This window comes from Pecten maximus, chromosome 7, assembly GCF_902652985.1.
Source record: "Pecten maximus chromosome 7, xPecMax1.1, whole genome shotgun sequence".
Classification (NCBI taxonomy): domain Eukaryota; kingdom Metazoa; phylum Mollusca; class Bivalvia; order Pectinida; family Pectinidae; genus Pecten; species Pecten maximus.
The window spans coordinates 23,492,536-23,504,847 of NC_047021.1; the positions used below are offsets into that span (position 1 = coordinate 23,492,536).

Consider the following 12,312-nt stretch of genomic DNA (forward strand, 5'->3'; position numbering starts at 1 on the left):
CCAATTCTTGTCTATTTCACAGGAGATTGTTCTGTTAATCGGTCCCATTAGTTATGACTGATAAATGCGCCATATAGCCAGTGTCGTCAACCTTGTTATTTGATTATTCGTTACAGATATAACAACCACGGTCGCTAATCAATAAATTTATTACATAATGTGTTTGATTTTCCTTAACTATACGCATTAGGTATATCATGAACTATTGCACGGTCACGTGCGAACTATTGAAGACCTATTACGTTACAGAATGTAGTCCTACCCATTCAAGCGTCTAAGCACAGGCGTCTGCTTCTGGTTAGTATTGATAGAAAAAAATATTAGCCCCTAGTCCTACTATATATTAGGGTTAGGGCCTATTTTTTCTATCAATACTAACCGGAAGCAGACGCCAGTGGCCTAAGTCACTCAGATGTCAACACTGCCAGACGACAGTCATGGCGACTTCTAAGGCTACAGGAAAGTTATTTTAAGCGTGTTTTAGTGATTATGTAATAAAACAAGTATATCGTGAGTATTTGCCCACTCGAAATACTTCTACGTGGAATTGAAATTTTAAAAATTCTTCAAAGTCAGTACCTATTTAGAAATAAATAATAGTCCCAACATCATGTATACTACATCAGTCAATGGAACAGTCAGAAAGGGCTTGTTGTACCCAAGGCTACCATTATGACGTCAACTAAATGATGACGTAACTGACCATGCCATTTACAGCTGGTGTAAATACCAATCCCGACTGGCAGGGTTGTTTACCATATGGCCTTGGTATTAACGTTGTATTTACTGACAGTATACTACACGTATAGAATCGCTTTGTTCGGTAATGGCCGACAATATCGCTGTTTTCATTTACATTACTGATACGTATGTAGGATTTGATAACAATAAACCTACCCACAACATAAGCTGATCAGTCGGTATTGGCGATACCCAACTATTGTAAACTACAGTATTGATAAAACGGTTTCTGTTTGAATACTGAAATACCATTTGTCTCGGATATCAGTGTTAGTAACACAGATATGTATACATGTCAGGTATGGTGTGGTCAAACATCAGGTATGGTGTGGTCAAACATCAGTCCAAAGCAAACTTATTCTCCTCTCGTGCTCCTCTGGGATTTTTTGCTTTTCGCGCCGAGAATCAAGTCCACCTCGACCATCGTCTGGACAATAATATCCTGTCATGTAACCTGCGATCTCATTGGTTCCGAATAGTAATATAAATGATAGCCTTCCAATGAGATTGCGTGTTACATTACATGAATTAATTGCGTCGTTACATCCACTCTGACATTCTATCTATTGTGTATCATAAAGGGTTAATTAATATTCTTATTCGTGTTCTTTGTTTAGTTGTCTGTCAGTTTTTGGCCTCGATCGTAAACCTTGACAAAGTCGTGAAGTTGCGTTAAAAATGTGGTATATATCTGAAATATTCGATAGATCAAGCTTAGGGAGGGGCTCAACTGACATTGTGGTACAGTTAAAGGAAAATATATAGGGAATGCATACCTTTAAAGAAAGTGCTAAAAAATAGCTTCCTGGAGACAATAAAACCCATTTCTGGTCAGTACGAATAATTTTGTTAACTTTGATATAAGAAAAAACATGGTCCAAAACCTTTTAATGATTGTTTTACGTTCAAATCAGTGTAGACGATTGGATGTGGCAAATGTGTTCCCTACACCTTCTATATCATGTATCTAAAAAGTAAGATGTGTCAGAAAATATTCTACCTTTTAATCTTTTTTTAATCTTGACTCATGCGACAGCAGTGATATTTCTTAATGTTATAAAGGCATTGTCTAACATTTGTAGTTGGACACCGTATGGTAAAAACATACAGCCGACATTCCTATACAACCGCTGACGGCTACAGAATGCGTGAATATGTACAATTGTAACTTCCGAAGGATCTGAACGACCTCTTATTTATTTGTACCCATTGATAGAATATTCTTTTATTATGGTGAAAGGTAGCAGGGTAGTAGCTTCAGTCTAGAAAGCAGGGAATTAATTCAGGCATGGGTCATGGGGAGTTAGTTTTAGTCACGTGACGGGGTAGTGGGGAGTTAGTTTTAGTCTGGTGACGGGGTAGAGGGGAGTTAGTTTTAGTCTGGTGACGGGGTAGCGGGGAGTTAGTTTAAGTCTGGTGACGGGGTCATGGAGAGTTAGTTTTAGTCTGGTGACCGGTAGTGGAGAGTTAGTTTTAGTCTGGTGACAGGGTAGTAGAGGGTTAGTTTTAGTCTGGTGACGGGGTAGTGGAGAGTTGGTTTTAGTCTGGTGACGGGGTATTGTGGAGTTAGGTTTACTCTGGTTATGGGGTAGCGGGGAGTTAGTTTAAGCCTTGTGACGGGGTAGTGGAGAGTTGCGTTTAGTCTGGTGACGGGGTAGTGGAGAGTTAGTTTTAGTCCTGTGACGGGGTAGTGGAGGGTTCGTTTAAGTCTTGTGACGGGGTAGTGGAGAGTTAGTTTAAGCCTTGTGACGGGGTAGTGGAGAGTTACGTTTAGTCCTGTGACGGAGTAGTGGGGAGTTAGTTTTAGTCTGGTGACGGGGTAGTGGAGAGTTAGTTTTAGTCTGGTGACGGGGTAGTGGGGAATTAGTTTGAGTCTGGTGACGGGGTAGTGGGGAGTTAGTTTTAGTCTTGTGACGGGGTAGCGGGGAGTTAGTTTTAGTCACGTGACGGGGTAGTGGGGAGTTAGTTTTAGTCTGGTGACGGGGAAGTGGGTAGTTAATTTTAGTCTGGTGACGGGGTAATGGAGAGTTAGTTTTAGTCTGGTGACAGGGTAGCGGGGAGTTAGTTTTAGTCTGGTGACAGGGTAGTGGAGGGTTAGTTTTAGTCTGATGACGGGGTAGTTGGGAGTTAGTTTTAGTCTGATGACGGGGTAGTTGGGAGTTAGTTTTAGTCTGATGACGGGGTAGTTGGGAGTTAGTTTTAGTCTGATGACGGGGTAGCGGGGAGTAAGTTTTAATCTGGTGACGGGGTAGTGGAGAGTTAGTTTTAGTCACGTGACGGGGTAGTGGGGAGTTAGTTTTAGTCTGGTGACGGGGAAGTGGGGAGTTAGTTTTAGTCTGGTGACGGGGTGGGGTAGTGGAGAGTTAGTTTTAGTTTGGTGACAGGGTAGCGGGGAGTTAGTTCTAGTCTGGTGACAGGGTAGCGGGGAGTTAGTTTTAGTCTGATGACGGGGTAGTTGGGAGTTAGTTTTAGTCTGGTGACGGGGTGGGGTAGTGGAGAGTTAGTTTTAGTCTGGTGACGGGGTGGGGTAGTGGAGAGTTAGTTTTAGTCTGGTGACGGGGTAGTGGAGAGTTAGTTTCAGGCTGGTGGCGGGGTTATGGGGAGTTAGTTTTAGTCTGGTGACGGGGTAGAGGGGAGTTAGTTTTAGTCTGGTGACCGGGTAGTGGGGAGTTAGTTTTAGTCTGGTGACAGGGTAGTAGAGGGTTAGTTTTAGTCTGGTGACGGGGTAGTGGAGAGTTGGTTTTAGTCTGGTGACGGGGTAGTTAGGAGTTAGTTTTAGTCTGGTGACAGGGTAGTGGAGAGTTAGTTTCAGGCTGGTGGCGGGGTCATGGGGAGTTAGTTTTAGTCTGGTGACGGGGTAGCGGGGGGTTAGTTTAAGCCTTGTGACGGGGTAGTGGAGAGTTGCGTTTAGTCTGGTGACGGGGTAGTGGAGAGTTAGTTTTAGTCCTGTGACGGGGTAGTGGAGAGTTAGTTTAAGCCTTGTGACGGGGTAGTGGAGAGTTACGTTTAGTCCTGTGACGGGGTAGTGGGGAGTTAGTTTTAGTCTGGTGACGGGGTAGTGGAGAGTTAGTTTTAGTCTGGTGACGGGGTAGTGGGGAATTAGTTTGAGTCTGGTGACGGGGTAGTGGGGAGTTAGTTTTAGTCTTGTGACGGGGTAGCGGGGAGTTAGTTTTAGTCACGTGACGGGGTAGTGGGGAGTTAGTTTTAGTCTGGTGACGGGGAAGTGGGTAGTTAATTTTAGTCTGGTGACGGGGTAATGGAGGTTAGTTTTGTCTGTGACAGGGTAGCGGGGAGTTAGTTTTAGTTGGGGGACAGGGAAAGGGGATTTTAGTTTTAGTCTGGTGACGGGGTAGCGGGGGTTATTTAGCCTTGTGAGGGGGTAGTGGAGAGTTGCGTTAGTCTGGTGAGGGGTAGTGGAGAGTTATTTTAGTCCTGTGAGGGGGTAGTGGAGAGTTAGTTTAAGCCTTGTGACGGGGTAGTGGAGAGTTACTTTTAGTCCTGTGACGGGGTAGGGGGGAGTTAGTTTTAGTCTGGTGACGGGTAGTGGGGGAGTTAGTTTTAGTCTGGTGCCGGGGTAGGGGGGAAATTATTTGAGTCTGGGACGGGTAGTGGGAGTTATTTTTTAGTCTTGTGAGGGGGTAGCGGGGTTAGTTTTAGTCACGTGACGGGGTAGTGGGGATTTTAGTTTTAGTCTGGTGACGGGAAGTGGGTAGTGGGTAATGGAGGGTTAGTTTAGTCTGGTGACAGGGTAGCGGGGAGTTAGTTTTAGTCTGGTGACAGGGTAGTGGAGGGTTAGTTTTAGTCTGATGACGGGGTAGTTGGGAGTTAGTTTTAGTCTGATGACGGGGTAGTTGGGAGTTAGTTTTAGTCTGATGACGGGGTAGTTGGGAGTTAGTTTTAGTCTGGTGACGGGGTAGCGGGGGAGTAAGTTTAATCTGGTGACGGGGTAGTGGAGAGTTAGTTTTAGTCACGTGACGGGGTAGTGGGGAGTTAGTTTTAGTCTGGTGACGGGGAAGTGGGGAGTTAGTTTTAGTCTGGTGACGGGGTGGGGTAGTGGAGAGTTAGTTTTAGTTTGGTGACAGGGTAGCGGGGAGTTAGTTTTAGTCTGATGACGGGGTAGTTGGGAGTTAGTTTTAGTCTGGTGACGGGGTGGGGTAGTGGAGAGTTAGTTTTAGTCTGGTGACGGGGTAGTGGAGAGTTAGTTTCAGGCTGGTGGCGGGGTTATGGGGAGTTAGTTTTAGTCTGGTGACGGGGTAGAGGGGAGTTAGTTTTAGTCTGGTGACCGGGTAGTGGGGAGTTAGTTTTAGTCTGGTGACAGGGTAGTAGAGGGTTAGTTTTAGTCTGGTGACGGGGTAGTGGAGAGTTGGTTTTAGTCTGGTGACGGGGTAGTTAGGAGTTAGTTTTAGTCTGGTGACAGGGTAGTGGAGAGTTAGTTTCAGGCTGGTGGCGGGGTCATGGGGAGTTAGTTTTAGTCTGGTGACGGGGTAGCGGGGGGTTAGTTTAAGCCTTGTGACGGGGTAGTGGAGAGTTAGTTTTAGTCTGGTGACGGGGTAGTGGAGAGTTAGTTTTAGTCTGATGACAGGGTAGCGGGGAGTTAGTTTGAGTCTGATGACGGGGTAGTTGGGAGTTAGTTTTAGTCTGGTGACGGGGTGGGGTAGTGGAGAGTTAGTTTTAGGCTGGTGACGGGGTAGTGGAGAGTTAGTTTCAGGCTTGTGGCGGGGTCATGGGGATTTAGTTTTAGTCTGGTGACGGGGTAGCGGGGAGTTAGTTTAAGCCTTGTGACGGGGTAGTGGAGAGTTAGTTTTAGTCTGGTGACGGGGTAGTGGAGAGTTAGTTTTAGTCTGGTGACAGGGTAGTGGAGAGTTAGTTTTAGACTGATGACTGCGTAGTGGGGAATTAGTTTTAGTGTGGTGACGGGGTAGTGTGGAGTTAGTTTTAGTCACGTGACGGGGTAGTGGAGAGTTAGTTTAAGCCTTGTGACGGGGTAGTAGAGAGTTACGTTTAGTCTGGTGACGGGATAGTGGAGAGTTAGTTTTAGTCCTGTGACGGGGTAGTGTGGAGTTAGTTTTAGTCACGTGACGGGGTAGCGGGGAGTTAGTTTTAGTCTGGTGACAGGGTAGTGGAGAGTTAGTTTTAGTCTGGTGACGGGGTAGTTGGGAGTTAGTTTTAGTCTGGTGACGGGGTAGTTGGGAGTTAGTTTTAGTCTGGTGACGGGATGGGGTAGTGGAGAGTTAGTTTTAGGCTGGTGACGGGGTAGTGGAGAGTTAGTTTCAGGCTTGTGGCGGGGTCATGGGGAGTTAGTTTTAGTCTGGTGACGGGGTAGCGGGGAGTTAGTTTAAGCCTTGTGACGGGGTAGTGGAGAGTTAGTTTTAGTCTGGTGACAGGGTAGTGGAGAGTTAGTTTTAGTCTGGTGACGGGGTAGTGGAGAGTTAGTTTTAGTCTGGTGACGGGGTCATGGAGAGTTAGTTTTAGTCTGGTGACAGGGTAGTGGAGAGTTAGTTTTAGTCTGGTGACAGGGTAGCGGGGAGTTAGTTTTAGTCTGGTGACAGGGTAGTGGAGAGTTAGTTTTAGACTGGTGAAGGGGTAGTGGGGAATTAGTTTTAGTGTGTTGACGGGGTAGTGTGGAGTTAGTTTTTGTCACGTGACGGGGTAGTGGAGAGTTAGTTTTAGTCCTGTGACGGGGTAGCGGGGAGTTAGTTTTAGTCCTGTGACGGGGTAGTGGGGAATTAGTTTTAGTCTGGTGACTGGGTAGTGGGGAATTAGTTTTAGTCTGGTGACGGGGTAGTGGAGAGTTAGTTTTAGTCCTGTGACGGGGTAGTGTGGAGTTAGTTTTAGTCACGTGACGGGGTAGTGGAGAGTTAGTTTTAGTCTGGTGACAGGGTAGTGGAGAGTTAGTTTAAGCCTTGTGACGGGGTAGTGGAGAGTTAGTTTAGTCTGGTGACGGGGTAGTGGAGAGTTAGTTTTAGTTTGGTGACAGGGTAGCGGGGAGTTAGTTTTAGTCTGGTGACGGGGTAGTGGAGAGTTAGTTTTAGTTTGGTGACAGGGTAGCGGGGTGTTAGTTTTAGTCCTGTGACGGGGTAGTGGAGAGTTAGTTTTAGTCTGTTGACAGGGTAGTGGAGAGTGTTAGTTTTAGTGTGGTGACGGGGTAGTGGAGGGTTATTTTAAGTCTGGTGACGGGGTAGTGGAGAGTTAGTTTAAGTATGGTGACGGAGTAGTGTAGAGTTAGTTTAAGTCTGGTGTCGGGATAGTGGAGAGTTAGTTTAAGTCTTGTGACGGGGTATTGGAGATGAAAATTAAGTCTTGTGACGGGGTAGTAGGGAGTTAGTTTTAGTATGGTTAAGGGTTCTTTGGGAGGTACAGTTACATAATTTTGTATCCGACGAAATCGACCGCCTATGTATACGACTATCTTCTATAAGTTTGAAACTAATAATTACAAATAGATCTAAAACCATAGCAGTCTTTACACATATCTCTCTTACAAGATCTTGGGGTTGCACGTTGTTTCCGTGCCAAAGTGTGAAGCAGGCTCCGCTGACTTTGAAATGTATACAATACATAACGTATGGTGGAGCTTGCTCACCAATTCTACAGACTACAGGAATATGTAGGGTATCAACCATTGTTCTCGTCGCGCCCGTTGTCCATATAGACTGTTGTACACCTCAGTCTAAAATCAATAGGATTGATTTATTATAATTCAAAGTGTATGTAATGAAGTACCGCGATCGGTCCGATAATACACAAATATTATAGTATTAATAAAGGGGTACATTTAGGAAATACCATTTCAATGACAGGTCTGTTTTCTTAAACGATTATCATTTTATATTATGTGTATTCCATTATAATGAGTTTGTATGGGTCGCTCTAAAACATTTATGAGCATATATGGTTCGCTTTTATTACTCAGTTCGGCCTTTGTCGGTATTTTGGATTCCTTTGTCGTCGATTGTATTTGGTATGTCTGGGAATTAATGTGTATTAGTTGTCAGCAGACCAATAGACCATTATTACTTGTGTGGACCATTTTCCCATACGGGCCTCGAACATTACATTGTAATCGCGTTGTTAACAGAACAGGCTTGTCATCGTCTTTCTGACACCTCCACGGAAACCGGACACCCGTAGATGGCGTCCTTCTGATCCCGACAGTGATTCCGGTATTTTCATTACCTTGGAGTTAAAACCTGTTCATATCGACACCTGTATTTTACGGAGATCTTGTTTTACACTGAGTGTTTGGTGTGTTAGACTTTAGATCTATATACAATGGCGATTGAGGCAACAAGGATTTCACACGAAAAGCTGAACAGGTGAGATATATAATAGTTTTGTTGTCATGTTATGACGTAACGACCACTAGATGAACACTATAAATTAATAAAATGGATTTATTTTGAAGCTTTACATCTTTAGGGATTACTGTAAATTTACGCATTTCATCCTTATACAATTTTATTGGATATGGGAGACTTGATGAAGTCTCGTTGACCATTTGGTTTGAGTATTAACATTGTTGGTTCGATGTAATCCCTGTCACCAGACATGACATGGATACATTGACGCTAAGACTATATAAGGCTCCGGATATTACACGGATAGCTCCACGGTTTTATAATACAGAATTGGTTTTTCTATCGGAACACTTTTTGCGTCAGTAGTGATAATTCTTTAACTGTATTATCAATTAAGTCTTCAGGTAAATATACTTGGGATAAATTTGACACCTGCTAAACTGAGTCTGTCTGGAACTTCTCTAAACCGGTATATCTGTGAACTGGATGAACCTGTCTAAAACGAATGAGGCGTGTCTAACTGACTGAGACTTTCTAGATATGATCAGACAAACGCCTGTCTAAAATGGATAAGATCGGGAAATGCTGAACACGTATCTGACTTAGGATGTCTAACAGGATCTGATCATAGGAATCTGGTTCCGAAAGAACGTGCCATAAAATTCAAACGCAAAATAGAAATTTACCACAGTACATAAAATCATATTAAAAATATCTGCTTTGGGTTTGTTGTCCGGCTCCCCCCCCCCCCCCCCCCCCCCCCCTCTTTTGTAAAACAGCAATTAACATATTCCTGCGATCTGACAAAGACCTGTCTAAACCGGACCTGACAGAATTTCTAAACTTGGTCTGACTGAGACATTCTAAAATACTGTAGGACACTTCTTATACTGGTCGATCAGAGTAATATCAATTGAAAGCAGCAGGAAAAAACATGAGCGCGAGGAGAAATTCTTAACCGGGTCTGGCAGAGACCTGTCTAAACCGGATCAGTCTTATACTTATATAATCTGGTTATTACTGCCCGAGAACTGGATGAAACTGTGTAATGGTTATTGACAAACATCTGTCTACATCGGATAGGGCCGATATCTGCAAAACAGGGTCAGAGACATATTTTAATCTTACTGGGACTGTCAGGATATAAAGATAAGTTCGTGTCGTAAAACTGTTTTGGTTTGTGTTCCGGCATTTTTTTTCTCTGATTTGACGAAGACCTGTCTAAACACATCGTCGCCCCCTGCGAAGTCTTCTCTACGTTTCACTCGTTTGACCCGTGGGAGCACTTGCTTGAAAACCTTTTTATCGACCAATCAAAGCACTTCTTATTAATGAATGGTTTGTCGTTATGTATGTCGACATGGTTTGTTCTCGGACATCTTGCAATACATACCGAATAATATATAAAACGACGCTTCTGATTGGTGGGATTTACCGTAGCCTTCTTCTTCGGAACCAATCCGATTACTAGATTCATTTCATGAATGATTCATGAATACGGAGACATTTTGTGTCAGTGCACCAACGAGATCGATCGGAGCTATGCGAAGACGGATGACGTGGGAACAGACGCTGGTCTGATATAATAGGCACATTCTAAACGGTCTTATTGAGACGTTCTTAATCAGACCTGACTGAGACTTTCTAAACCGGATCTTACTGAGACACTCTAACCGGATCTTACTGAGACACTCTAAACCGGACCTGACTGAGACACTCTAAACCGGACCTGACTGAGACACTCTAAACCGGACCTGACTGAGACACTCTAAACCGGATCTGACAGACACTCTTAACCGGATCTGACTGAGACACTCTAAACCCGATCTGACTGAGACACTCTAAACCGGATCTGACTGAGACACTCTAAACCGGACCTGACTGAGACACTCTGAACCGGACCTGACTGAGACACTCTAAACCGGACCTGACTGAGACACTCTTAACCGGATCTTACAGACACTCTAAACCGGATCTGACTGAGACACTCTAAACCGGACCTGACTGAGACACTCTGAACCGGACCTGACTGAGACACTCTAAACCGGATCTGACTGAGACACTCTAAACCCGATCTGACTGAGACACTCTAAACCGGATCTGACTGAGACACTCTAAACCGGACCTGACTGAGACACTCTGAACCGGACCTGACTGAGACACTCTAAACCGGACCTGACTGAGACACTCTTAACCGGATCTTACAGACACTCTAAACCGGATCTGACTGAGACACTCTAAACCGGACCTGACTGAGACACTCTGAACCGGACCTGACTGTGACACTCTAAACCGGATCTGACTGAGACACTCTAAACCGGATCTGGCTGAGACACTCTAAACCGGATCTGACTGAGACACTCTCAACCGGATCTGACTGAGACACTCTAAACCGGACCTGACTGAGACACTCTAAACCGGATCTGACTGAGACACTCTAGACTGGTTCTGACAAAGACTTTCAAAACCGTATTGGCCTGATGCCTGTATAACCCGGTTGCGACTAGAAGAATAGCTTACTTCTATATTGAAGCAGACTAAATGTATATGTTGCAGGGGATATCTTAAAGTAAGAGTAGCTAATTAGTGTGACATCATCATGTTCACTTCTACAGTATGCAATGCAACAAATCAAATGTAGTTCATCCAAACATGAACGTCGTTGGTATTTTGTCAATCATTCACATGAGGAAACAGTCATTTTTATATGGCCTCCAAGTTTTTTTTCATTGATATAAGTTTGTACGTTACTGAATAATACACCGTGAGAAAGAAAGAGGGACACCAATACCTGTAGGCTGAATAGCAGTGTTCAACCACCCGTGAACGGGTTAACATGTAAACACGTGGCCGGGCCTTATCGGATGTCAGCGTGACCGTGACATATCAGTGGCGTACTATATCAGGACGTAGCGGTTTAATTGATTTAGTTAAATATGTGTCATGTCGTTAATCATTCAAGTAAAATCGAACGAATAAATTGACCGATTAAATGTTTCATTTCAGCGGAATCCAATTCTTCTAAACACTCTTCATGCAAGAGGAGGTCGGAATAGATTGGAGCCAATTCTCCTACCCATTCGTCAATTCGCTAAGAGTTCTATTTTCAATTCAATAGGGGGACAATATCGAAGTTTAAAACATCAAAATATTGAGTTTACGAAATTTCAATTAGGATCGTATACAATAGAATATATTTTAGTCTTTATTGTCACGTGTGTGGCTTTAAATATTCCAACATAGAGGTATATATTATATAGTAGCGCCCACAGTGACAGACTACTTTAACAACTACCACATAGCCAGCTGAGGATCGCTTATCGATCAGTGTAATGATCAGCTGATAGGCGGCCAGAAGTGTCACCAAACACCGCGGACAAATGGCTGACTCTGTACACTAAACACCTACAGTCAGGAACTCGACACCGACTCCAATCCCATCCAACTATTAACACACGCCGACCAGTAACACACACTGTCGTTACATTTTCGAGGGAGAGAACGGAGAACTCCACAGTGGATCAAAACTATTAGAAAACTTTGAGCAGGGCGTGACGTATCTGTCCTGTCTTAGCCTTAGTTTCGATTGTGACGTCATCAATCGTGTGACGCCATAGATGTTGCTTACGTGAAGGATCACACCACGATTTACTGTTTCCACGGGTAGTTTTGGCGTAATGTCTGCTTTTGAACCCAGCAATAACAGTAATCTCCGTGTGTAAGTATAATGTAAAACTAAAGTTTTATAGTGTAATTGAAAATCCGGACACGTCATCATGCCGTCATCTAGAATTTCGGGAACTGTCGCGGATAAAAGTGAATCTACTTTATTTAATGTTATCGGGACCTTTTGACAAATCTCTGTTTCTGCATTGTTTATTTCGTGGTAGATACGATTCTATGAGAGTATAATAACGTATTGAATATTTTGTAGCTGACAAGTGAATTGAGTTCCACAACAAACCATGGATACAGACGTTCTAATTGATGATGCATGACCACAGCAGTGGCGAATGTTCGTTACTAGGATCTGTTAGATCAAGTGTAACTGGCAATTTCTGTCACGATATTAAGTTATGTTAGAATAAGGTCGTGTTTGGTCGTGGGGGATAACTAAAAGTCTATTGTTTTTCCTGTATGCTCTGTCTTTCACTTTGTTGTCGTACTCATCTGATGAAGGTCAGCAGACGCGAGGACGTTAATCCCCGTAATAACAAACATACAAACAATGGGAACAGTGACACACAAGGACCATTCACAGAACAACAGAATT

The 12,312-nt window shown here is 43.8% G+C and overlaps 1 protein-coding gene across 7 annotated transcripts in view; it reads left to right on the forward strand.

Moving 5' to 3' along the window:
* The window catches only part of LOC117330299, a 39,732-nt gene that overhangs the window by 12,813 nt on the left and 14,607 nt on the right, over positions 1–12,312 (forward strand). For 2 of the 7 annotated variants that reach the window (XR_004533320.1, XM_033888482.1), the window contains exon 1: positions 7,755–8,057. The exons of 2 other annotated variants lie outside the window; for them this stretch is intronic. Coding sequence is in view for 4 of the 5 variants with exons in the window: in XM_033888482.1 (XP_033744373.1) it covers positions 8,014–8,057 (44 nt within the window). In the remaining variant the exon portion in view is untranslated. Of the gene's footprint in view, positions 1–7,754; positions 8,058–11,334; positions 11,758–12,312 lie in introns of those variants that run through there. 3 more of the 7 variants (XM_033888486.1, XM_033888484.1, XM_033888487.1) reach the window with 3 other exon arrangements.